This window comes from Castor canadensis, chromosome 5 (assembly GCF_047511655.1).
Source record: "Castor canadensis chromosome 5, mCasCan1.hap1v2, whole genome shotgun sequence".
NCBI lineage: Eukaryota > Metazoa > Chordata > Mammalia > Rodentia > Castoridae > Castor > Castor canadensis.
In genome coordinates this window covers 1,796,392-1,823,443 of record NC_133390.1, presented here as the reverse complement: position 1 = coordinate 1,823,443, position 27,052 = coordinate 1,796,392, and the positions used below count along the sequence as shown (strand labels likewise).

Below are 27,052 nucleotides of genomic sequence, written 5' to 3'. Positions count from 1 at the left end.
AGCCGACAGTGTGTTCACGCAGCCCCTCTGCACTTACTGTGAACAAGCCTTTGCTTCTCCTCCGGCTGCCGACGAAGAACCGGGCTCCTTGCACTGACAGTGTGGCTGGGAAGGGCATGTCAGCGACTCTGAAAATAGCAGGGGACAGTTTTAGGGCCACAGGACAGCAAGGCCATGTCCTGTTTGTTTACAAAAGGAAAGGAGTGAGAATCCTGAGTGAGAAGTGTGCCCACACATGGTCAGTTTAAACCACAGGCATTTGTCTGGAGGCAGAACCAAGGAAACCTTACTTCCTGGTCTCCAACAGGAAGGCCACTCTGAAGACCACACAGGGGAAACGCCTCATCATTTATTCTGACAAGTCAGGGGATGATTTCTAGGACTCAGGTGCCACAGCCCCATTGTTCTCAGGTGCTGTGGCAAATCCGAGTCAGATGATATTTTGGTCCAGCCAAACCAACTTTCTTGTGCTGGTAGAGCCTGTGCCGGCCCGGGGCCCTGCCAGCCTGCGCATGGTCTCTCCTGCATCCTGTGCTTGACAGCAGCCAGCAAGGCAGGCTTCCCTGCTCTTGTGACCTGGGAAGTCATTGCCTTCCCAAGGCCCTAAAGAATTTGGGGGAAGGTGGGAGAAGGGCTGTGATAAAGACATGTTTAAAATAAATGGATAAAGGTTAGAGGCTCTTTTTATTATGAAATAAGTGTCACAATAACAAACTAGACTGAGCCTTTGAGAATAATGCTTGGAATCCCGATAGATTTAATATAAACGGGGTCATCTGTGATTAGAAGGAACTGCCAGTGGATGGTGAGGGTGACACGGTAAGCATCCGAGCTGAGCTTAGGGACTTGCCGCCCTGGGGCGGGGTGCTCATGCCAGACCTCAGAAACCAGGCAAAGGCAAACAAACTCAAGCCGTAGAGGTCCCCAAGAACAGAGCGTTATCACACACATTCACCTGGAGTTTTTGTGAAGATGGACTCCTGCATCCCCGTCGGGGACACAGTGTGGGAAACACAAGGCAAGGCCTGCCTGACATGGGCTGGGTCAGCACACACCGAGTGCTTCGTGAGCTCCTCTGCCATCTGCAGAGATGCAGACTGTCCACAGCACACGTCACTGGGGCTGCATCCCTGCGCTAGCTCCAGAAACCAGAACCGCTCCATTGCATCGCCTTAGCCTGGTTTAAGCCCCTGATTCTCTGAAGTGTGATGAGTTTTGTTTAAGGAAGGGAGACAATTAAAACCTGGCTGACAATATGTAGTTTGTGTCATGAATGTCCAGGCCTGGGTGTCCTGCTTCTCACCCAGCCTGCAGGCCCTCTCTCAGCACACACCCAGGGAGGGCGTTAGCTCCTCTCTTCTCCCCAGTGTCTGCCTGGCTCTCTCATGTCCCTGACCCTTATCCACTGTGGCCACTGAAGGCAGGATGGCCCTTGCCCTGACAAGGACCTCTCAGTGACCTGCTCCAGGGGACAGCTTCTAAGGTGACCTCCAAAAGCCTGCCCTCTGGACAGGGGTAGGGATGGCACTGCACAGTGCCAGGGGCTGCCCGATGGCCACTGGGAGGGCTGCTCAGGCACAGCACCCAGCCTTGCAAACCCACATGAACCCCTGTGTCCAGGTACCTACATGTCCAGAGGAAGGCCGCAGTCTGTGGTGATGGAAAAAGCTCCTTGGGAAACAGCCAAGACCAGCGTGTGCCACTGGCTGTCCATGAGGCCGGGGTTACGGAAGGACACACGGGTCTGCCAGGCGCCGGCCTTGTCCTCGCTGAGGAACAGGAAGTGCAGCTGGGTGGACGAGTACCGCAGGCCGAGCAGCAGCGTGTCCTTCTCCTCCGCCACCACCGTGAGCAGGTACTCGTTCTTCTGCAGAGAGCAGGTGTGAGGGGCGGGGCCATGGGAGGGGCGGGGCCATGGGAGGGGCGGGAATGGCAGGAGAGGGTAGCCAATGGGAGAAGGGAGCAGGACAAGGGAGTGGGCGGGGCTATGGGAAAGGGGGCAGGGCAAACGGAGAGGGTGGAGCTGATGGAAGACAGGGTAGGGCTGGAGAGCTGGGGCAGGGCTGACCCTGGGAAAAAGGCAAGGGACCGAGCCACTGGGAAAGGGCAGGGCTGCCGTGCAATCCAGCAATTTCACTTCTGAGCCTGTACTCAAAAGAATCGAGGTGGGTATTTGTAAACCCACGTCCACAGCAGCTCCTACAATAGCCCCAAACTGTGGAAGCAACTCAGGTGTCCATCAGCGGGTGAGTGGGTAAGCAACAGTCATCTGTGCATACAGTGGGATATTATTTAGCTTTAAAAAGGAGGAAATTCTCACAAGTTACATCACGAATGAAACTTGGGGACATTACGCTGATTTAAATAAGCCAGGCATGGAAAGAAAAATAGTGTTAGCTCCACTTACACAAGCCCCTGGCATGGTTAAATTCACGGGGTTAGAAAGCATGGTGGGAGTTAGTATTCTATGGGGATTGCTCGATGAAAGTTCTAGATAGAGAGGGAGGGATGGTGGTGATGTTTGCACAACAATGTGACTGCACTCAATGCTGTGTGCACGAAAAGGTTAAGACCGTAAATTTTATGTTGGGTATGTTTTGCCACAATGAAAAAGCAAGCATGGCATAAGCAGGATTGTGACCTTCCTCTGCAGCCCTCGGTGTTTGCAAGCGATGGGCCTTTGACCATGCTTGTCTGCTGTTGTTCTTAGCCTAACACCACTGGGGGCAAAGAAGGACAGATGGTGCCTGAGAAGGAAAACAGACAATGAGCACAGCTACGGTGTGCGTTCGTGCGTCATGACTGTGTTATTTTCTTCAGCAGCTCTTTGCTCACTGGAAGTCAGTTCCATGCACTCGTGCTTCTCAAGAGGTGGAAGACTTCCTGTGGTCTTCAGATTTAATTTAATGTCCACTTTAGCAGAATCCACGTGTCCTAGCATGGGTCACTTGTACCTGGCAGTTCTGAAGTCAGAGAAGACCACCTGGCTCTGTCAGCTTCCGTGGTGGGAGGGTCGCCCGGACTTACCTGCTGGGAGAAGGGACTTCCCAGCTGGGACTTATAGGAAGTGGGATTGATGCTTGGAATCTGGGAAGTGACAAAGGACAAAGTCTTCCTGTGATGTCTGGGAATGACAGAGAGCTATACCGTTGGGCAGGGGGCTGGGAAGGGCAGTGGACTCCACAGCCCACAGAACTCAGTCCAGGGTTCACACTGGACTGAGGAGCAGGGCGAGTAGGGACTGAGTCTTACTGGGAGTGGCCCTAGCCCTGTGATCCTACCCCCTCCAGGAGCTAGCCACTGTCCCTCTGATTACTGAGCTAAGTCACTCACTTCTAGAAATATTGCTGGCTAGAGGAGCCCAGTGTCTGCTCAGATCCCGTGTCCCATAAGTATGAGAGGAGGAGAATCAGGTTTCACTTTTATTGGAGCCGGGGAGGAAGTACAGGGCAAGTGACACTGAGCAGAGTACAGGAAAGGAGGGAGGACAATGATCCAGAGGGCAGGAGGACTCCTGGAAGGCAGGAGGGAGGAGGGAGAGCTCAGGTCAGCACAGTGCACACAGAGGCCCCATCTTGGGGTGGGGACACCTGCTTAACCCAGGTTGCGAGCAGACTAAGAGGGCCATGAGGCAGGAACTGAGCCCACTGGCCCTGCACCGTGTTCATCAGCAGCTGGACTTCTGGCCTGAGGAGAGACCACAGCAGGTAGGACGGCAGAGCAGGGACACACTGGAGGCTGCTGGGCCACAGCAGCTGGGCTGGCAGGAGGAGGCACAGCAGGAGGAATCAGGTACACAGCAGGCGGGCTTGCACACGGGGCGGCAGAGCAGGGACACACTGGAGGCCACTGGGCCACAGCAGCTGGGCTGGCAGGAGGAGGCACAGCAGGAGGAATCAGGCACACAGCAGGCAGGCTTGCACACGGGGCGGCAGAGCAGGGACACACTGGAAGCTGGGCGACAGCAGCTGGGCTGGCAGGAGGAGGCACAGCAGGAGGAATCAGGTACACAGCAGGCGGGCTTGCACACGGGGCGGCAGAGCAGGGACACACTGGAGGCCACTGGGCCACAGCAGCTGGGCTGGCAGGAGGAGGCACAGCAGGAGGAATCAGGCACACAGCAGGCAGGCTTGCACACGGGGCGGCAGAGCAGGGACACACTGGAGGCCGCTGGGCCACAGCAGCTGGGCTGGCAGGAGGAGGCACAGCAGGAGGAATCAGGTACACAGCAGGCGGGCTTGCACACAGGGCGGCAGAGCAGGGACACACTGGAGGAGGGCTTGCAGCAGACGGGCACACAGAAGTACTGCTGGCAGGAGGAGGAGGTGCAGCAAGAGGGCTCGCAGCTAGACTGCTGGCAGCACGGGGGCGTGCAGCAGCTGGTGCAGACTGACTGACTGCAGGGGTTGGACACACAGCTCACTGGGGAGCAGATGAAAGTCAGGCAGGAGGCTGGGGCATAGCAGCCGGGGGCACAGCAGCTGGGCTGGCAGCAGCTGGGGGCACAGCAGGGCTCACAGCAGCTCTCTGGACAGTCGTCCACCTGCCAGGAGGCGTCAGTGTAAGCGTCAGAGCAGACGGACCTGGTGGACATGTTCATGGTGGGTTGGGCTGGAGGAGGGTGTGGGTGGTGTGGTGGGTGAGTGGGTGTGTGAGCTGCGGCGGGCAGTCAGGCTTTTATATCAGCCCAGGTGTGTTTTCAGCTGCGTCTTCAGGAGACTTCCCTTCCTTATTGGTGTTTTGAGCAGGATTGCGGGAGCCCTAATTAATTCTGGTTTATTTACACAAAGCCCTGCTCAGCCTGTGAAACACGTGGTTACAACTGAGGGCCAGGTGGATGGCGCTGATCTGTGCTTGGCTCTTTAGGCAAACATCTCAGGGACACTGTCTCTCCTGGACTCTGCTCACGTGCTCTGTGCTCTGCCGTCCAGCCTCTACCCCAGGAGGTGAAGGGGATGCAAGTTCCAGAGCCCGGGCCTGGGATGCGTGAACCTGAAGCCAGATGCGTGATGGCCGTGCAGCTCGCCAGGTGTGGACGTCCCCACAGCAGAAGGCGGAGAGGGACAGAGAAGCACTGGATGCTAAGACAGACGTGAAGTGTCTCAAATCCAGCATGGCCTGGCAGAGATGAAGGCAGGAAGGAAAACTCAAGGGAGGCAGATTCTTCCAGAAGACATGCTTGCCAGAAAGGGAGTGGCAGAAGGGAGACACGAAAATATTCTGCAGAGCCCAAGGGAAACAGGCACTTTTGGAGTTGAAAGAGTGACTGAGTGCAGTGCGGGGCTGATACTGGAGTTAGGCAGGGAGTCGGGAAACCTGATGGCTGAGGACAGGCTTGGGTGTTGACAAGGAGTCACAGCCTGACTGCTGGCATTAACAGAATGACCTGTGACACACAGCAGGGTCTTGCTGACCTGTAGCCCCCACAGCTCATGGAAAATGACAGCTCTCGTTGGACACCAATAACTCACATTTATAATCCTAGCTACTTGGGAGACTGAGATCAGAAGGATTGTGGTTGGGGCCAGCCTGGGGAAATAGTTTGAGAGACCCCATCTCAACAGAAAAAAGATGGGTGTGGTGTTTCACACCTGTCATCCTAGCTATGGTGGGAAACATAAAATAGGGAGGACTGGTCTAGACCAGTCAAGGCAAAAAGTCAAAGCCTATCTCCAAAATAACCAGAGCCAAAGGTTTGGAGGCATACCTCAAGAGGTAGAGCATGTGTCCAGCAAATGTGAGGCCCTGAGTTCAAACCCCAGTTCTTAAAAAAAAAAAAAAAAAGGAAAAGAATAAAAAGAAGAAGAACAAGAAACAGCCCTGACCATTCAAGGCCAGGTACTCCCCCGACTCAACACGTGGGAGGAGTTGATGACACGTAGCCCAGTCTGCAAGTTAACGACACCTGACCCGGTTTTCCAGGACTGACTACCCTCTCTGCAGACCCTAATAAAAGCTTGAGGTCTTGGGACCCAAAGGGCAGTGCTCTTTTTAGAGCCTACCGGCCCTCCTGTCTGGAGGTGACACCTTTGCTTTGCACTAATAAACCTATTACTGCAGGACTCTCTGTGTCTGTCCTTGAATTCTTTCTCTGATGAGATCCAGAACTTTCTGGTCCCTGGACTCAGTAACCCAAATCTAGCAACGGGACAAATAGAATGAAAAATTGTGTACATCTAGACAGGCTGTGAACATCTGACAGCAAACATTAAGAAAAACCCTACAAGCTTCCAGAGATCAGTAGCCAAATTCAGCTTAAAAAGCAGCAGAAATTGGGTTGCGATTCATAACTTCTCAGGTAGAGCAAATGCTCCCTAAAACCTTGACCCACAGAGCCCAGACGCCCCGTCCTCCATCTCAACGCTCGCTGTGGTGTTCAGTTCTGAGTTTTGACAAGTGCAGAGAGTCCTGTATCAACCATGGAGGAAGCCCATCACCCTCAAAAAGTCCCTCGTGCAAAACCAAAGTGTTATCTGTGTGGCCATCTGTGGTCAGTCCTCCCTCATCCCCATCTCTTCTAGACTGTCATATAAAGTAGACATTTGGTATACAGAATACCGAACAGAGCCCGGCATGCAACACAGCCTTTAGGGTCTGGCTTCTTTCTCTTAGCAAAATGGCTTGGGATGCATCCAAGATGTGGAATAGATCAACGGTTTATTCTTTTTTGTTGCTCCGTAGTATTCCACGGTGTGGATGCACCACAGTTTGTCCATTCAGAGGGTGAAGGATATTTTGGTTGTCTCTGTTTGTGAGGAGCATGTACGAAGCTTCTATAAACACCATTTGTGTACAGTTTTTGCATGTTGATGAGTTTTCGCTTCCCTAACAGGAGTGAAATTGTTAGGTCACATGGCACTGTATACTTAATTTCCTAAGAAACAGTCAGACTGTTTTCCAAAGTGGCTGTGCCATCCTGCAGGGTATGAGGGTGCTAGTTTCTCGGTACCCTTGCCAGGACTTGAGGCTGCAAGTTGCTTTTGTTTTAATTGGAGCCATCTGAGTAGATGCAGTGGTGTTACAATTTTACGTTACGTTGCTCTGGTGACTAACGACGTGCCCAGTTTATTTCATGTGCATACTTGCCAAACTGTCCTGTGGGGGTGACCCTTCACACGTCCCCTCCTCCAACAGCCGTGTCAGCGCCTGGCAGGGTCAGTCTTTAATCTTAGCCGTGCCAGTGGGCCTGTGGTCCGCATTTCCCTAACAGTTAAAGACTTGGGAATATTCTTGTGCACTGGTTCGCTTCTTTCTTGGAAAAACACTTCTTCACATCTTGAAGCTTCCATTTCAATTCAGATTTTTTTCATATTGAATTTTTTTTTCTTTTTTTTTCAGTACTGGGGTTTGAACTCAGGGCCTACACCTTGAGCCACTCCACCAGCCCTTTTTTGTGAAAGGTTCTTTCACGATAGGGTCTCACGAACTACTTTTCCCGGGCTGGCCTCCAACCGCCATCCTCCTGGTCTCTGCCTTTTGTGTAGCTAGGATTACAGGTGTGAGCCACCGGTGCCCTGCATCTTTCTTTCTTTCTTTCTTTCTTTTAATGGGATGCTTACAGTCCATTTTTTCTCTGGTTATTTTAGAGACGGGGTGTCTCACAAACTGTTTGCCCAGGCTGGTCTTGAACTGGGATCCTCCCAATCTCAGCCTCACAAGTAGCTAGGATTACAGGAGTGAGCCACCAGCACTCAGCTTGAAATTTCTTTATCTTTTGCATACAAGAACTTTGGTCACATTCACAAGTATTTCTATTCCCCATGTCTTGTCCTTTCATTGACTCCAGCATGAAGGAGAAAAGTTTAATATGGATGAAGTCTAAATTATTATCTTTTTTCTTTTATGCATCGTAATTTTGGTGTTGATTTGAAGAACTCTGCCTGACACAAGGTCACACACAGAGTCTTTCTACTGTGGCTAAACACTTTTGCATTTAGAGCTATGATCTATTTTAATTTTTACATCAAGGTTAAGATGTTGGTTCAAGTTCAGCTTTCTTTCTTTCTTTTTTTTTCTGGCGTACAGACACCACCTGTGTCAGATATGTACCTCTCACTTTTGTGAAAAATCAGTAGACCACGCCAGGCGTGGTGGCCCACACCTGCAATCCCAGCGCTCGGGTGGCAGAGGCAGGAGGATCTTGAGTTTGAGGCCAGCGTGGGCTACATGCCAAGACCCTGTCTCAAAGCCGACCCCCTCAAGGAGAACTCAGTAGACTTTCTCCACGGGGGCCCTCTTCTCGTTCGCTGACCTGCACACCTGGATCTTGCCAATACAGCATTGTCCTGGTCACAGTGAACCTTGCAGCCGGGAAGTGCAAGCCCATCCTTTCCGAATTGCTGTTTGGCTCATGTGCCTTACCACAGAGGCTTTGGAACGAGCTCGCCGATGACAAGGAGAGCTCTGGGGCACTTGGTCGGGACTGCCCTGTCCGTCGATGAGTCTGGAGGACAGAGCATCACCGCCTGTTGAGTGTGCCACCATGGGCACAGTTGTGTCACTTGACGCCTTCCTTCAGTGGTTTCATGTCCTGTTAGATTCACATCTTAAATTGTCACTTTTTATTCTATTAGGAAACAAAACCTTTAAATTCCAACTGCTATTGTGCACACACAGAGTACAATTAGCCTTTGTTACTTTTGTCATTTTAGGCTCATCCTTCACCTTGCGGGACTCACAGTCCCAGGAGTCTTTCTGTCTGTCCATGTGGACAATCATGCTGTCTGTGAAGAGACACAATGTTACATCCTCCTTTCTTAAATGTGTGTCTATTTGGTTTTTTCCCTTGCCTTGTCCCACTGGGAGGTCCCTTAGTGGGATGTGGACAGGAGAGGGGGGACACCAAGTGCTCTGTCTTTTACCACTGGGAAGGGATTTGCCATGAGTCTTTCTGTTTTTTTCTTTTGGTGGTACTGGGATTTGAACTCAGGGCCATGTTCTTAGGCAGGTGCTCTACCACTTGAGCCGTCTCCCCAGCCCTTTTTGCTTTAGGTTATTTTTTAGGTACGGTTTTGCATATTTTGCCTGGGGACAGCCTCTGACAATAGTCCTCCTACCTACGGCCTCTTGAATAGCTTGAGATCACAGGCATGAACCTCACCCCTGGCTTGTTGGTTGAGGTGGAGTTTTGCTAACTTTTTGCCTAGCCTGACTTAGAACCATGATTCTCCCAGTCTCTGCCTCCTGAGTGGCTGGGATTGTAGGCATGAGCTGTGGTGCCTGGCCTGGCTATGAGTCTTGTGATGCCTTATATCAAGTTAAAAAGTAAACTTTGTCTATCTCTAGTTCATGCAGAGCTTTTTTTTTTTAAACAAATCATGAGTCAGTGTTGCATTTTGTAATTTCCCCCTGTATCCATTGAAATAATGACACTGTCTTTCTTCTCTCGTCCTATCATTGTACACAGTGTTGCAATGGGACTGATGTGCTTACATTCTGTTGAGGTTTTTGTGCCTCTGTCCACTAAGGATCTTGGTCGACAGTTTTCTGAACTTCAAAGTATCACTGAGCTCTTAGGACGAGTGTAAAGTGCTCTGTCTTCTGGGTTCTGTAGAATCATCATTTCTTCTTCTTTAAATATTTTGGCAGAACTCGCCAGCGGACAAGCTAGGCTTGAAGACTTCTCTGTTGGGATGACTTAACACTGATGTAGCCATGAAGGGAGTGAGACAGCAAGGCATGGACATGACAAGAAATGTGTCTGGCAAGGCTGCTGGCCACACTACAAGGACTCCAGCACTCAGCAGTACGAAAAGAAGCGACCCGGTTAACAATGGGCAAGAGTGACCAACACCTCACCCAAAGGATGCACAGATGGGGGCCATCCCCACCCTGGGTGTCACTAGAGTTCTCACAGGCAGGACTTGGCCAGTGGTTACAGGGCTAATTTCACCCCCCGCTGGTGGCAGGTGACCCCAGGGCATCACCAAGGTCCTGAGAGTGATGAGTTCAATCTGGCTGCCACCAGATGCTGTCCAGCTTGTGTTGGTCACTGGGGACCTTGTCACCCAGCAGTGGTGCCTCTCCCTGGCCTCAGCCTCAGCGCTGCTCTCGTTTGGAGGTCACTGCCCTGCAGGGCACTCAAGGGGTCTCTGCAGACTGCAGTTTCTCTCAGGGCAGTTTCTGCTCAGCTTCTCTGTCACAGATGTGGCCCTGAGTCCCACCTGTGGCCCCCCAGCAGAATTAGCCACTGTTCCATGAGACTTGTGGATCAGTAACTCGCTCTTAGAAATATTTGTGACAGGAGGACACCGCTATCTGCTTAAACACTGTGTCCCACAAACAAGAGACGAGAATCAGGACATCAGCTGTTTATTGGAGCCCAGGAGGCGCTAACAGGTCATAGTCCAGGAGAAGCAACACAGAGCAGAGGACAGGAAGGGAGGGACAGTGACCCAAAGGGCAGGAGAGCTCCTGGGAAACAAGACGGGGTAGAGAGCTCAGGTCAACTCAGTGGACACGAGGATGTCTTGTCCTGGGGCGTGGCAGCCACCTAATCCAGGTCAAGAGCAGATTGAAGGGATGAGGAGGCCAAAGGAAGGGACCCGGGCCTGCTGTCCCTGGGGACCGTGCCCATCAGCAGCAGGACCCACAGCAGGCTGGGCGGGAGCAGGCAGGGCGGCATAGCAGGGATACACAGGAGGCTGCTGGGCGGCAGCAGCTGGGCTGGCAGGAGGAGGCACAGCAGGAGGAATCAGGTACACAGCAGGCAGGCTTGCACACAGGGCGGCAGAGCAGGGACACACTGGAGGAGGGCTTGCAGCAGACGGGCACACAGAAGTACTGCTGGCAGGATGAGGAAGAATCCCCAGAGCAGACGGGCACACAGCACAAGGGCTTGCAGCAGACGGGCACACAGCAGGACTGCTGGCAGGGGGACGAGGTGCAGCAAGAGGGCTCATAGCTAGACTGCTGGCAGCACAAGGGTGTGCAGCTGCTGGTGCAGACTGACTGACTGCAGGGGCTGGACACACAGCTCACTGGGGTGTAGACGAAGGTCAGGCTTGGGGCTGGGGCACAGCTGCTGGGGGCACAGCAGCTTGGCTGGCAGCAGCTGGGGGCACAGCAGGGCTCGCAGCAGCTCTCTGGACAGTCGTCCACCTGCCAGGAGGCGTCAGTGCAAGCGTCAGAGCAGACGGACATGGTGGACATGGCCATGGTGGGGATTGGGCTGGAGGAGGGTTTGTGAGTGAGTGTGTGAGTTGTGAGTGGGTGAGTGTGTGTGTGAGGTGCTGGGATGATGGCTTTTATACCCATCCCTGTGCTGTTGTCTGGCCCACAGCCTCCTTTCCTGTTGGTGACCCGCTCATTAGGGTGTTTGTTTGCATGGGATGTTGTCCAGCTTGTTCTTCCCCAGCCAGCGTCTGCCCCAGGAGCAGCAACAGGACCAGCACGTGCCCAGTGTGGGCTCTGTGAGCAGTGAGGCTGGAGTTGCATGGTGGGACCTGCCGTGGTCCCTCCATGGCTGCTGGGCATCGTCCAGCCACGGGCCTGGCAGCGCAGGGCTTTGTTTCATTTGCAGGAAGCTGGTTCTGGAGAAGTGCTGCCCCTGGTCCAAACCCTTCTCAGTGCTTCCATCCCAGTCCATGGGACAGTTGCCACCTTGTGACAAGGACCCAGAGGCCAGCAGAGGTGCCAAGTGACCTTCCCAGAACCTGACCTCTGTACTGAGCTCTGGACAGTTTCTCCTACCTCAGTGCCTTTCCCATATCCTGCCCTGTGTTCACCGTCTACCCTGTCCTTGTGCCTGGAGGCAGCAGGACTCTGTTCTCAGGGAAGGTGTTGGGCTGGCCCCTTCCCCTCAGCCATTCTGGCAGCCTCTGGGCCATGCGCTCCGTGCTGTGAACCACAGCAGCCTTGAGGGGCAGAACTTGCTGGCTCTGTGGCTGCCTTCTTCGTTTGCTCGGCCCTGCTCCCTGTCCTGTGCTCTGAACTTTTCCTTGCCAGCCCTTACCATGGGGCCAGGCTCACCCACAGCTCTGCCCCAAGCAGTGACTTGATTCATCAGTAGCTTGGAGTACATTTTTTCCACCACATCTTGCAACAAACTCCAGGGGCTTCCCACCCCATCTTAGGCCCTAATCACACCTCCAGAAACATTCTCACCTCCAGCCAGTCGTGATACAACCTTGGTTTCATGGTTTTGCATAAAAACACACACTTCCTATTTCATTGTAAGATGTGTTATAGGAGTTGAACTTTCCATACTGTCCTGAGCCTGCAGCACCGAAAGCTATGCCTTGGTCTAGAAATAGTGCCAGCATTTGGGGACATTCCTTCCCCATGGGGCTTTCTAAAATAAGACAGAAGGTGGCCACCTATGCATAGCACCTGCCCACTACTACCCAGGTTGTAATAAGTGTGCTATGGCAGCAGGGGTGTCCCTTTAGCCTTACACAAAATACAAGACCCAGGAGGAGAACTTCCACTGTGTCCATGGGGTATCTCTTCCCTAAAGTGGATCCTGGCCAAATAAGACAAGCAGTAGCACCAGCCACAGGACCAGCCACAGAGAAATTGACACCAGTGGTCAGAGCACAGGCCATGTCGGCCCCACCCATCCCTGTATCATCCCCATCACTAAGTTAGAGCCTCAAAGAAGGAGTAGACAAGCAAGGACAGGAGGTCACGTCCCTCACCTCGCTGTCCCTGTGGGGGCTGGAGACAGGACAGGGTTGAGATTGGATGGAGGACTGGTCTGTTTTGGCTATGTGCTTTGTGCTCTTTTATAGACCAGAGTTTTCAGATACTATATGATAACAGCTCATGTCCCTGTCAGCATTTCTTTTCAAAGTCCCTAACTTCTGTCCTGCCTTTGCTATTTCCTGCTCTTATTTTCCTTCCCATCACAATGTGAGCTTCCTGTGAGCAGAGAGCATCTTTATCTTGTTCACAATGGCCTGCAATAGCATCCAACACACAACTCTTCAGTAAAAAAAAGTGCTTGAAAAAATGGACTTTTTTCTCCAGAGAAACTACCAAAGAATAACTCTGAGTTCTGAGAATGGTTGCACTGTGCCAACTTTTTCTTGTTCTGTATAAAATACTCTATCAAGTTCTGCTTCCACAAGTGGGAAACTGGTTTTTATCTAACCATCTAGCTTAGAAAATAAAGAAACTTGCTTAATAGGTGAAAATTGTTTGAAAGCACCATTAAGTACCAGGACAGCTAAGACTTGATCGAGCAGACCTTCATCACAAGGAAAGGGCTGGAACAGAGCCTACATTTATTGTGGATTTTCTTCTTGAGGCATTTGCCAGTTCACAAGTCATAGACAAGAGGCCGAGAAACTGAATAGAGCTTTTAGTGATCTCAGGGAACTGGAGATCAACAACAAGGAAACAGAGTTCAGGACCCAAGGAAGCAGAGGGATTCTGGGAAAGTGCCCAGGCTTTCAGTGGCAAACACTGGATATAAGTGAAGAGCTGCTCCCCATGAGAAAGAAAAAGCAGAGGTAAGGCTGATACTGACCTTTGAGTCAGCTCAGTAGAGCTCAGGTGATCTGTCTTCAACCTAACTCTCTGCCAGAGACAACATTCCAGCCCCTCTGATGCCAGGTAACGCCATCAAAGACCCAAATGATCTTCATACTCTTTTCCATTATTAAAAAAAGAAATCTTTTCCTATTTGTTCACAAACCCTTGTGTCATGGGATGATTTTCAATAGATCATGGCGAGGAAGTTGCTTTGCTACATGTGAAACCGTGACCCATAAGCAGGTTGTTTACAAATTGTTTAGCACCAGGTTCCACACAAACATGCAATTATGTGATGGATAAGAGAGTGGCCAATCTTTGTAGCTCTGCCCACTTCCCAGGAACCCCAGTCTCCACGAACAGTGACAGCATTGGCAGGGTTGGCCCCAGCTCATGAGGGGCCAGTCATCACATTTTTACATGTATAACATCTTGCATTTGGTCAGATATGACTAGGCACACTAGAAGACAAGACCAATTGGCCAAGAGAAAAAACAAACAATAGAAACAAGCCTGCAAGAGAGCTAGATATTAGAATAGTCAAACATGGACTTAAAACTAACTGCAATGAATTTTTTTCTAAGAACACTGGAGAAAAGACGGAGAATTTTAGTGGCAAACTGGATTCCATAAATAAGAATCAAACAAATTCTAGAAATGGGAACATAATAACTGGAATTAAGAATTTAGTAATAGCGTATTAGACAAAAACAAAGATGATAAGTGAAGGAAGGTAAGGAAATATCAAGACAAAGAGGGGGCAAAACATAAAAATAGAAAAAAATGGTGCAATAAACATAGGGACATGATGAAAAAGATGGTTTGAATCCCAAGAGAGAAGATTGAGAAGGGCTAGTAAAGTATTTAAAGGTATGATGGGGAGGAACTTTAAATTGATGAAGAACCAAAAAGCATTTGAAAGACTTTAGTAAGACAGCACACAGAAAACCACAACTGGGCACATTGGGGCTGAAAATCTAAGGACAAAGGAAGATTTAAAAAAAACAGAGGGCAAGAAAAGAGACATTAGCACCTTCAAAGAAGCAACAAGACTGACAGATGACTTATGAATGCAAGTGCTGAAGACCAGAAGACAATGGAATCATATCTTCATCGTCTGGAAGAAAATAAGCTCCAAGCTAGAGCTCTACACCCGTGGGGGTGTCCTCTGAGAAGAGGCGGAATACTGACGTTCTTGGGCAACAGACATTAAAAGAATGCATTGGATGTAATTACTTTTGCCAGTGAATTCCCAGACATTTGGAAGAGAAATGACACCAATTTTAACTTTGTCAGCTTGTCATGATTTTGCAGAGTTTAGGGAGAGGACTGCTTCTAGTGAGAGTTGCTGTGAAATGCTGTGCTGCCCAGAGGCCACGTGGGTGTGGTCCAGGGACATGGAGGCCTGCTGGGAGGAGCTGCAGTCTGGAGGATGGTGGGGCGTGGCAGGTGGGGAGGAAGTGTTTGGTGAGTGGAAGTTGGTGCAGCTGATCAGCAGCCCTACTGGACACCACATAATGACAAGAGTGAGTCTATCAAGGAAGCATGTTAGGCATTACACACCTAACATCAGACCCTAACACATATGAAGCAAAAATGGACAGAACTGAAGAAAGAAATAGACAATTGTGGTGCTACAATAACTGTTAGGGACTTCCATTCTCTCTAATGAAAAATGAAAAACTAGAACTAGATCCAAGTTCATGAGAAAATGTGGTATCTAAAGAACACAATAGGGCCTTATGACACACACATGCAGAACACGACCCAACAACAGCAGACAACTTTGATTCCTCTCCTGATCAGACAACTTTGGGCCACAAACTGTCTCACTCAGTGTATCCTCTCTGACCCCACAGAAAGACACTAGAGATCAAAGCAAAAGGAAAACCAGAATTCACAAATGTGGGTAAATTAAACAATGTACATTTAATCAACCAACGGGTCAAAGGAGAACTCAAGGGAAGTAAGGAAATGCTTTGAGAGGAATGAAAAAGAAAATACAGCAAACTGAAACTTTTGAGAAGCAGCCAGAACTGTACTCACATAAAAAATGATAGCCAAAAAGGCCTACATGAAAAAAGAAGAAAAATCTCAAATCCATAAATCCTACTCCACACCTTGAGAAACCATTAAAAAAAAAAAAACCAAACCAGGCCCACAGGCATGGCTGAAGTGGTAGAGCTCTTCCTGATGAGTACAGGCTCTCCACTCAAACCCCAGGACTGAAATAAAAGAGCAAATCAAATCCAAAACTAGCAGAAGAAAATAAGGATTAGAGTACAGAGAAAACAGAGAATAGAACAATAATACAATTAATGAAATAAAAAATTGATTCTTTGAACAGAATCGACAAGCTTTTAGGTAGAATAATATGAAAAGAAAGATTCAAATTATTGAATCATAAATGAAAAGGGAGACATCACTACCGACCTTATATAAATGACCTTATATAAGTGAAAAAGAAACCAACAGAAAGGATGAACAAATGTAATGAGCAAATCCTGAGAACACACAAACAATCCAAACTAACACCTTTACTGCTGTTCTGAGTTTGTACAGCTTCAAGCCAATGTCCAGTGCCCTCCTTTCCACCTGAATTGGCCTTTCTGGTGAGGCAGGTCTGCTGGCTATCACTCCTTCAGCGTGCATTGATCTGGAAATGTACTCCTTTCACCTTCAATTTTGAAGGATAATTTTGTCAGATACAAACTCTTCCTGCTTCCTCTCATCCAGCACTTTGAATATATCATCCATCAACCCTGGCTGCCATGGTTTCTGATAAGCATTGGCTGTCAGCCTTCTCTTTTGCTGCATTCAAGATTCTCCCTTTGTTTTTGACTCTTCTTAGTTCAGTTATGGTGTGGACCATGGGGACCCTGGCACTTATTTTACAGAGTTCACTGAGTTTCTTGAAAGTACAGCTTGACGCGTTTCATTAAAATTAGGAAATTTTGACCATTAATTCTTCAGGTATTTGTTTGCTCATTCTTACTTCTCTTCTCTTTCCGGAACTACTGTTGTATGTAGCACACTTGACGGTGTTCCATGTGACTCGTAAGATTTATTCATTTAAAAAGTCCATTCTTAAGACTGGAATATTTCAATGGATCTGTCTTCATGTCATATGTTCTTCATGTCAAATTTTCATGTTGAAACTGTAGAAGCTTTTCTCTATTTATTTCTTCTCTTTGGTGAGGCCCTGTTCTCCTGGTTTCTCTTAGCTCTTGTCCACGGTTTGACTCGAGGTTTTTGAGTGTGTCTCAAAGCTGACTTGAGGCTTTATCTAGTATGCACACCTGAGTCTCAGCAGAACATGTTCTGTTCATTGATTCCCCCCAACTCCTCTGTGAGTAGGTCTCTTTTCTGGCTTCATTGTGTGCCTGACAACTTTAATTGAAAGCTGGACAATGAATATTACAGTGGATCATTCTGCATATCAGATTCTCTGTCCTCTGTGCTGATTTCTTGTGGCTTCTAGATGGTTTTTGTTTTGTTTTGTCATTTTTTCTGAAGTAGCTTTGTAATAATTGTGTTCTTTGTCATGTGCTGTCAATGTTCCATTGACCTACTGCTCAGAATGTGATTTGACAGAGTTCCTTATGCACCTGGTGTTAATACTACGGGAAGGGGACCAGGAAGTAGTGAAGCGGTCTGGCAGAGATGAACCAGTGTGGGTTGCAATACACCAGTGCAAGGGAGCAATGCTAGGAATCTCTCTGTGTAGCTATCTTGATCTCAAACTAGCAGAAATGGATTTGGGCTCAAATGCTAAAGGCTTGTTCCCGAGCACCTGGTGTTATTAGGGAGCAGAGGATACTTTAGGAGTGGGAGCCAGAAGGAACTTAGGTCATTGGGATCATGCCCTTGAAGGAAATACTGGGATGTGACCCCTTGCTCTCTCTCTGCCTGCTTCTTGGCTGTCGTGAGGTGAGAAGCCTCCTCTATTATGTGTTCCTGTCATGCTGTGCTTGCTACCTCACCATGGGTTCAAAAACAAGAGTCAACTGACCAGGAACTGTCAACTGACCAGGGACTGAAACCTCTACAGTCATGAGCAAGAATAGCTCTTTCTTCCTTGTGAGTTTTTTATCTCAGGTATTTTGTCACAGTGAAGGAAAACTGACTAATACGCTGGGAGTCAAAAAATATTTTTCCCTAAGTTTGGAGCTTTGTTTGTGTGTTGGGCACACCGTCTGCTCACAACTGGGCCATTCCCCTCTGCCATCCCCTGCTCTTCCTGCTCACTCCTTCACTTCCTGCTTGCTCAGAGTTTGAACTTTAGCTGGTGAGCACTGAGAGCTTCCCAGGTCTTTCTGAGAACAGACCCTTCATGGTTAGGTATGGGGACTTCTAGACGCCCAGGATATGTGGGAGCTTTCAAAGCTCTTTGTCCCCAAAGTATCTCATTGCCTACCTTTTCCTCCCAGACTTTTATCTAGGTGATACTCAGGTGGCTGTAGCTGGTTCATTCACCTGCTTCTCTGTCTTCAGCAAGCCCTGTGTTTAGAGAAATCGAGACAGGCCTGTGTGTTAGTCCTCCAGGGAGCCCCAGACTGGCCAGAACAGATGACCACAGTTCCTTGAAACAAGGTCCACTCTGCTCCTCTGGCTCCAGCCTCCACAAGAACTGCATGTTCTGGGTCCAGCGGGGGTGGGGCAGGGTGAGCACAGCCTCCTGGTTCAGCTGCTGTCCTCTTGCTCGAGCAAGAGGACGTGTTCACGCGGAGACACATAAGGGCATGCATGTCCTGACGTCCCCTTGCTGTTGTGAGTGTTCTCCAGCTTCAGATGAGGCCGATTCTGTGGTTTCTGAGGGAGGAGCACCCCTTAGATCACCCCACACCATCCGTTTCTCAGCTGCACAACCTGGAGCAGTCCTTTGAGGACACTGTCAGTGTCTCTCATAATCTAAAGATGGCAAACGAGTCTTGGAAATCCCACTCCTAGGAGTTTAGGCAACATGAAGATTTATATCCATGGGCAAAGGAGCATGGCAGTGACACTCAGTGGTGTTGCTCACACAGTCAATACTGAGAGATTTCAAATGCTGCCCACGTGGTGTTATACAAACCAAGTACAGTGCGCCATCCTCAGGAATGTTATGCACCTTGGCAAAAGCAAGGAAGACTTTTCAGGTGAGTCAGTAAGATATCCTGTAAGTTACTTTCCTTATCAAAATAGCAGAGAGGAAACAGTGTGTCCCCACGACTGTTGTGACTGCCCCTGCTGTGACAAGGTAGAGAATCAGTGCCTGTCACCTGACCTTTGCCCTGCTGTAATTCCAGGAGACTCTTCTCACACCCACTCAGCTGGGTGTAAAACTACATCTGGACATGAATGTTCACATGTACCTCTGCAAAGACATGAGCTCTTGCCATTCTGGGCTTCCTCTGCCACCTCAAGCATGTGACTTTCCCTGTCCCACCTGTATTGCTGCCTCTTCCCCTTAGGTGGGAGCTCCGAGGCGAAGTCTGTTCCCTGCATCCCAGAAGCTCGCATGGGTCAGAGACCATGCGTGTGCACAGAGGTCCGGGATGTCACACCTTCCTCAGTGGAGCCCTCGGGCGCTGATCCAGCTGAGGCCCAAGTCTTTCCTTGTTCCCTACCATGCCACCTTTGTCTAAGAAAAGAGTAGTGTCTACTGCAGAGTGCAGGTGGGGCTCACAGGATAGGACCAGGGCACAGAGCCTCTGGAGCCTGCAGGACCTGGTGAGTGGCAGGCAGCAGACCATAGAAAGATGGGAAGGGAGCTCCCGGTCTTGTGCAGTAACTCCCAAGCACCGCAACTAGAAAAACGGAGAGAGTCTGCAGGGCCCAGTCTTCAGGCCCAAGACCAGGCCTCCTTGTGCCTCCTCCCACCCAGGGGCACCAGTCAGTACAAAGCCAGTAGGGGATAGTGGAGGTTTTATTGGTGCCTAGAGGCTGACAGTGGACACAACTGAGTGGGGGACAGGGTCAGCAAGACCAGCCCAGACAGGGGATAGCTGAGGCTGGAGCCAGAGGTGGGGCAGGGGCAGCCAGCACCTCTGAGAGGAAGTGATGAGAGGCTCAGGCCTTAGACCTTGCTGAGGCTTGGCTGGACCAGGTTGGCAACCTAGAGGGCCGGACAGGGGGCAGGTCCAGAGCAGTCAGGCATGAGGTAGGCAGGCTTGCAACAGATGTGCACACAGCAGGAGTGTGGGTAGGGGAGAGGCAGACAGCAATCAGGCTCAGGCCAGACTGTTAGCAGCATGAGGGGGAAGCCTCAGAACAGATGGGCACATAGCACACGGGCTTGCAGCACACGGGCACACAGAAGTACTGCTGGCAGGGGGAGGAGGAGCAGCAAGAGGGCTCGCAGCTAGACTGCTGGCAGCACAAGCACGTGCAGCAGCTGGTGCAGACTGACTGACTGCAGGGGCTGGACACACAGCTCACTGGGGAGCAGATGAAAGTCAGGCAGGAGGCTGGGGCACAACAGCCGGGGGCACAGCAGCTGGGCTGGCAGCAGCTGGGGGCATAGCAGGGCTCGCAGCAGCTCTCTGGGCAGTCGTCTACCTGCCAGGAGGCGTCAGTGTAAGCGTCAGAGCAGACGGACATGGTGGACATGTTCATGGTGGGTTGGGCTGGAGGAGGGTGTGGGTGGTGTGGTGGGTGAGTGGTCAGTGGTGAGTGGTGTGTGATGCTCTGGGCTCCTGGGCTTTTATCCCCTCCAGGGTGTGCTCTCCCTGTCAGGAGGCTCCACAGTGCCCTTCCCTTTCCGGGTGGGTGTTGGAGTCACGAGGGTCTTCCCCAGGGCTCAGTTCATAAACCTTCTGTGCTGGGCAGGGCTGGCTGAGCTGAATCTGATCTGTAGGACACCAGGCAAGGCCAGCAGTAGGCAAACAGTCACAGCAGTTGGGCGTCCACCTGGAGCATCACCTGCCAGGACGAGTTGTCACTGCAGAGGGTCAGGACTGTCGCACCTCCACTTGGTTTAGATCACCAGTTTTGATCAAATTTCCCCTCACACCCAGTGTCCTTCGGCACAGTGCATTGCACACTCCTGTGGCTACTCCAGCCACCCATGGGTGATGCCCACAGGCTCCGCTCACCATGAAAGTCTCTTGGTGGAGACCCAGGAGTCTGTGAGCGGTGGGACTTGCCCCTGGAGTCCTCAGGCAGTGCTTTCCCTGGTGGATTACAAGGTGTGGTCCCTGTGATCCTGGAGAAGAAAACTATTAGCACAGACTCCAGTGGCAGCTTCCATAAGCTCAGGAGACAGTGCTGTCACTGAGCACAGGTGGATGTGCCATGTTCTAAGCACTTCCCATCTACAGACTCGATTTTCATGTCACCTCCTGGATGGGTTATGATGGGAAGATCAAGAGGCCTTGCACCCTGTGCCTTGTTGCAAAGCAAAAAAGGGGCAGAATCGGGTCTGTACACAGGATCTTAGTCTTAGTCTGACTCTCTCCACTCCAGAAAAAGTATAAACAGAAGTCTGCAAGTGTGCCAGGAAATTCAACACTAAACGGCTGGATTAAAAACTTCCCACCAGGGATGGAAGAGCAAACTCAGTTCCACAAAGCTTCAGATACTATGGCTTTAAGGACAAACTGAACAGTGCCTCCCTGTTACCCAAAACACAGGCAGAAAGGACAAAACTCCTGAGTATGGGAGAGAAAAGAGAACATGCTAAGTCAGTCATGACGCAGAGAGAAAGCACAATTAGGATCAAAATCATAAAGAAATGATCAGGAGACAGCTACTGAGCTGAGGCACAATGATGCTTTTGCCGGGTAGGATAGGGATCTTCTAGCCCACGCTAGGCGGGATGGCAAGCTTTTAATTAGGAGGCAAGAAATAGTCATATGGCCAGAGGAAGAAGCAGTACATATGCACCAGGGCTGAACCCACATCCAACCGACCCCAGGACTCTTACTGCTACAGCCACAGAGGTGGGAAACACCAGTGTACAAAGGTTGACGTTTTCTCTTTTGTAATTATGACATCTTCCTCAAAGCAAGACAACAGCAACACATTTCTACAAAAGCACGAGCTTGGAAAGTTTCCTCACTCGGCTATCCCTCCTGAAAAAATATCTCTCAAAATGGCTGTAAGATAAAAACCAAAAGCAAGTAAGGAAGGTCATGACTAAACAGACACACAGTAATGAAGAATCAGATTTTGCATGGACAGTGGTCAGGGGCCCCTCTCCTGTCTTCCACTCAGTTGGCCGTAATGTCTAGAAATGGGGGTCCTCCAGTAGCAGGGACTACCATGTCCCACATGCTGACCCCCAATCCTGTAAAACCAAGGGAATGTGTTTTTCCAGTATCCCACTCAAAAAGGAGGGTTGTCATCAGCCGTGACCAGGCTGGTCATGGACAGTGAATGACTTTTGGGGTCCAGCCCCAGGTGCCAGGGACCATGGGAGTGAGATGCCTCTCCCAGCTCCTGCATGGTGAGACCACCCTGCCTACAAATGGGGCAAATAGTGGATGCCAACTCCAGACATCATGGTCATGCCGCCCTCAAGCAGCGTGGGTTTGCTCAGGCTTGCCCGTCCAGACCCTGGACAGAGAGAGCCAGGGTGCCAGTGTCTGCTGTGCCTGCTGCCCTTGCCCTGGTGCTGGACTTGGACCTGGGGAAGGAAAATGACAGTGTAAGGCCTGTGTCTTCCTTTCCTTATGGCCAGTCACCCTGGGGCAGGGAGTCCCCAAGTCTGTGTTGGCTCTGCACGAACACGTGGTGAAAACCAGGTGGGAATAAAGTGAAACCTGCACACATTGAAAGACACAGAGTCCAAAAGAAAAGTCCACCCAAGAATTAAGGCCAACAGCAGGAAGGGGCTAGAACATTTCTAATTAGCCCCAAGTATCAAAAAGTCATCACAGGGGTTCCCTTCCTTCCCAGGAACTTGCTAGCGAGGTGACTCGACCAGCCATTCTGCAAAAACAGTGGAAACAGCAGGGAAAAATCTCCCTGCTAGCCACAGGAGGCCAAAGCTGGAATGGGGTTTTTGCCATTTGTGCTATTTTGTGCCACAGATCTCCCTGGCTGCCCTGTGAAACCTTTGCAGGTTTCTAAATGAATGAAGGGAAATACGCATTGGGATTATCAAAAAAGCCAACTGCATTAAAATAGCAATTAAAACACAAAAAATCAGGCTGGCTGCAGTGGCTCATGCCCATAATCTCAGCTATGAAGGAGGCATAAATAAGAGGACTGAGGTCCCAGGCCAGCCCTGAGTAAAAAACTCTACCTGAATAATAACTAAAGCCAAAAAGGGCTGGGAGTGCAGCTTCCCAGTGCCTGCAAATGAACGAACAAAAATAACAAAAGGCAAAAAAACAAAACCAAAAACCCTATGAAAGAAAAGCAGTGACGTGACACGCACTTCTCCAGTGAACGCACGAATGGCACGGTACAGTCGTGGGTCTCTCAGCTGCTGTGCTTATGTGCTGGTGACCTGCGGTGATGCCACATCTGGCCTCTGTTGGTGACAAGCCCCAGGGCCTGCAGGCCATCCCTGGGCTCGTCGTCTGGGTTGATAATGGGCTGAAGCCCTGAATTTCAGTTAGAGGTGAGCGTGCACACGACTCTTTTTCCCCTTCTTGTCCAAGTTTGCAGGCCCTCAGCCTTGAGCAGACCCAGAAGCCGATGGGTCTTTGGGGGAGTTTGCTGACCTGGTAAACTTAAACCTGGCATTCAGCTGCTTTGCAGGAGGAAAGGGACAGGTGTCAAGACCGAGAGCCATGCCCACCACCCAGCCCAGAGAGGGAACATCCTGCCTTACCTATCTCTGCTCTGCAGCCCAAACTCATAAGCTTTGGGTGGTCCAAAAAAAAAAAAAAACCAGCCATGGATCTAGTGGAAACCGGTCCTGGACTCTCAGTGCTCCTAGCACCTTCATCCAAGTTCTCCACAGTGCCACCAGTGTTCTTCCAAAGACAAGGACCAGTACACAATCCCAAACAACTAAGCACACAAGCAAAAAGACACCAGGAGCAAGAACTGGCGGAAATTGCAGTGACCAGAACCGGGCCATGGAGACTGTCAGATGGTGAAATTCCCTTACTTGGATAGTAAAACAGCTGCTTCAAAGAATGGGCCAGCTTCACGATATCTCCCAGGAGTGAGAATCATTTATTTTACTCATTAAGGAGGGTCTTTTAGAAGGTGATGAGCTGAGCAGAGGGAGAGAAAAAAGAGGGAGGGCCAGTCTGGGACACTGGGAGGTCACAGTCAGGGAGAAGGGTGACGTGAGGGTGGCTCAGCTCTGGGCCCAGGCAGGGAGATGAGAGCACAGAGCAAGGTGCTCAGGCAGGGTCTAGACAGATGGCCACTTTATTCCTAACCAGGGCAGTTATCTAGGAGCCACGGGGGTCTCCAGTGTGTGTGTGTGTGGGGGAGGTCTCCTCACACTGGAGGCTGGAAGGGAATGACTACCACAGGAGGCTGGCCCTCCCTGGGGTACAGTCACCCTGTGCACAACTCAAAGCCAGTGGCCCATGATACATCAAAGCTCTTCCCATGCTTTGCAGATATGCAAAGAAGGCCTCTGATGGGACACAAGGCTGTTATTTGTTGAAAGGTCACTGTCCTGGGAAGGACAGAAACTGCCATCAGCCAGGATAGCATCAGCCCAGAAGACACTGGGAGCCAGCTAGGCCACCAGAGCCACCACCGCCTGCTGGAGGGGTGGTGGCTTTGGGCAGAAAGAGACCCAGAAAGGCTCAAGGCTCCAAGGATTTCAGGAGGAAGTGAGACTCAGTCCCAGGGCAACTCTGGAGTGTGGCCCCACGCACAAGGGGCAATTCCCATCAGCAGCTGGACTTCTGACCCAAGGAGAGACCTCAGCAGGCTAGGCGAGAGCAGGTAGGGTGGCAGAGCAGGGACACGCAGGAGGCTGCTGGGCAGCAGCAGCTGGGCTGGCAGGAGGAGGCACAGCAGGAGGAATCAGGTACACAGCAGGCGGGCTTGCACACAGGGCGGCAGAGCAGGGACACGCTGGAGGCCGCTGGGCCACAGCAGCTGGGCTGGCAGGAGGAGGCACAGCAGGAGGAATCAGGTACACAGCAGGCAGGTTTGCACACAGGCCGGCAGAGCAGGGACACACTGGAGGAGGGCTTGCAGCAGACGGGCACACAGAAGTACTGCTGGCAGGGGGAGGAGGAGCAGCAAGAGGGCTCACAGCTAGACTGCTGGCAGGATGAGGAAGAATCCCCAGAGCAGACGGGCACACAGCACACGGGCTTGCAGCACACAGGCACACAGCAGGACTGCTGGCAGGGGGACGAGGTGCAGCAAGCTGGCTCACAGCTAGACTGCTGGCAGCACGAGGGCGTGCAGCAGCTGGTGCAGACTGACTGACTGCAGGGGCTGGACACACAGCTCACTGGGGAGCAGATGAGGGTCAGGCAGGAGGCTGGGGCACAGCAGCCAGGGGCACAGCAGCTGGACTGACAGCAGGACTCATCACAGCTGGGCTGGCAGCAGCTGGGGACACAGCAGGGCTCGCAGCAGCTCTCTGGGCAGTCGTCCACCTGCCAGGAGGCATCAGTGTAAGCGTCAGAACAGACGGACATGGTGGACATGTTCATGGTGGGTGGGTGGTTAGTGGGTTGTGAGTGGGTCAGTTGCTCTGGGCTCTGGGTCTTTATACCCCATCAAGCTGTTTGTGTTCAGCCAGCTGTGGCTCAGTGAAGCCTTCCTTTCCTGGTTCTGTTTGGAGTCAGGGTGTTGTTTTTGTGTTGCTGTTGCCCTGTTTGTGGCTGCTGCTGACTTGTGGGCTCCATGGGGACCAGGCTGTCCTGAGCTACTTTGTCCCTGGGTAGAACCAGAAGACAAGCTCTGACTGCAGCAAAATGCACTCCAGGTGCAGGGACAGCAGTGTCTAGGTGATATTCTGGAAGTGGCAGCCTTGTCCCATCCCAGGGGCATCTGTTCTTGTGAGCAGAGCTTCTACTGCTAGGTAGAGATGGGGACAGCAGCTTTGTGACCCCCTTGTGGACAGGGCTGAGGACATTCAGCCATTCTGCAGGGTGTGCTCTGTGGGCTGATGCCGTTGGTTGTCACGGGAGTTTGGGGGCACCTTTCTGCCTGGTGACTCCTGGGCAGGTGTGAGGGACAGTGTTTTTCTGGGACTGAGAGTGGTTCACAGTGGGGCAGGAGGCAGGTGCAGGCCTAGCACATGGAGGGTGACCATAATGGGAAAATGTGTTTTATTTCAAACTCTCCTGACAGTGTGCACAATGCTTACATAGTCTTCCTCTTCTCACAGTTTGGACAGCTTCATCTGCAGCCAGGTCCCAGAGTCACAGCCAGCCTCCACCCCAGGATGGCTCCTCCACAGAACAAAAAACCTCCAGGAGGTGGTGGCTGTTTCAGTCCTGGACTCTGTCACACTGAGTGCAGAATAGCAGCATCTGGTGCTGTGAGCACCTGGGCTCTGGTCAGGGACTCCTTGTCTCCTTATTCAGTGGTCACTGTGCTTTGCCGAGTCTCTGAAGGGTCAAGGGCAGGGACCTTGGTGGTACTCTAGACTGGACTGCAGATTCTCCAAAGTTAGTCTACGCTTTTTGCCAGGAGCCAGTGGCCTGCAGGGTTTGGGGCCTTGCTGAGCACTGATGGGCAGAGCTGGGGCTCTGTTGGTGCACCCCATGCAAAGCCAGGCCAGAATATTTCAAATAACAGCTGAAAACTGGCAGATTTATTGATAAATGTCAATCTACATATTAGGAAGCTCAGCAAATTCCAAATCAAATCCACATAAAAGATCCACAAATAGACGTATCACAGTAAAGGATGAGGCACTGACAGAGACCCTGACTCCTGGGGAGAGTGACGGCTGACTTCCTTCAGACACAGGGAGGCCAGAGGCAGTGGGAGACGTCCAAATTCTCCTCCCAGGATCCTGTACCCAATAAATCTATAGTTAAAAAATGAAGGCAAGATAAAAACATCCCCGTATAAATAAAAATGGAGGGTATCCGCTGCCAGCAGACTCATTTCACAATATACCTAAAGGACTTCTTCAGACAGGACACATGTGACTACTAGCAGAAATTCGCTGTGAGAAATGAAGACTACCAGTAAAGGTGATGATATGATTTTTGGGAGAAAAGTGCCATTGTGTAAAGATGGGCACAATGTACTGATGGACCTGTAACATGTGGAAGCAAGTCCATCTGCTGAAACAGCACAAAGGGAGCCCGAGGCCCACAGGGGCAGAGCTGTGTTGGGAAAGGAGGGTTCCAGATGGCACCCTGAATCCACAGAGGAAATGGAGGTGCTCAGAGTGTCAATGTACTTGCTCTCTGAGACTCCTCAAAAGCCACTGACTTGAGGAAAGTAATTTTAACAGTACGCTGTTGGGTTTTAAACACTTGTAGAACTAATATGTCTCACAACAAGACCTCTGGAAGGGCAAAGAGGAAAGGCACGTTTGTTTTCTATCTCACTGGAGCTGTTAGTTCAAATCTAAAGTTGATTCTGCTGCTTTGCAGAACACCCATGAAGGAAAAGCTGAAAAAAAATAGTGAAAAACCATTAAAGAAATCAAAATGCTACATTAGAAAATCAAAATATTCACTCACTGCAAAAGATA

At 50.7% G+C, this 27,052-nt stretch overlaps 4 protein-coding genes across 4 annotated transcripts in view; all 4 read right to left on the bottom strand.

Moving 5' to 3' along the window:
- The window catches only part of Tspear (thrombospondin type laminin G domain and EAR repeats), a 188,969-nt gene that overhangs the window by 18,805 nt on the left and 143,112 nt on the right, over nucleotides 1-27,052 (bottom strand). The window contains exons 3-4 of the mRNA XM_020177219.2: nucleotides 1,629-1,867; nucleotides 38-128 (exon numbers count right to left, since the gene is read on the bottom strand). Coding sequence (XP_020032808.1) covers nucleotides 38-128; nucleotides 1,629-1,867 — 330 coding nt within the window. The remainder of the gene's footprint in view (nucleotides 1-37; nucleotides 129-1,628; nucleotides 1,868-27,052) is intronic.
- Nucleotides 2,382-5,900, bottom strand: LOC109694976 (uncharacterized). The gene has a single exon (XM_074072504.1). It carries the CDS (start codon nucleotides 4,598-4,600, stop codon nucleotides 3,668-3,670), a length of 933 nt encoding a protein of 310 aa, XP_073928605.1. The 5' UTR covers nucleotides 4,601-5,900; the 3' UTR covers nucleotides 2,382-3,667.
- Nucleotides 7,469-11,675, bottom strand: LOC141423175 (uncharacterized). The gene has a single exon (XM_074072505.1). The coding sequence runs from the start codon at nucleotides 11,473-11,475 to the stop codon at nucleotides 10,576-10,578; it is 900 nt and encodes a 299-aa protein (XP_073928606.1). The 5' UTR covers nucleotides 11,476-11,675; the 3' UTR covers nucleotides 7,469-10,575.
- LOC109694973 (uncharacterized) lies at nucleotides 23,565-25,756 on the bottom strand. Its single transcript, XM_020177232.2, has one exon. It carries the CDS (start codon nucleotides 25,044-25,046, stop codon nucleotides 24,300-24,302), a length of 747 nt encoding a protein of 248 aa, XP_020032821.2. The 5' UTR covers nucleotides 25,047-25,756; the 3' UTR covers nucleotides 23,565-24,299.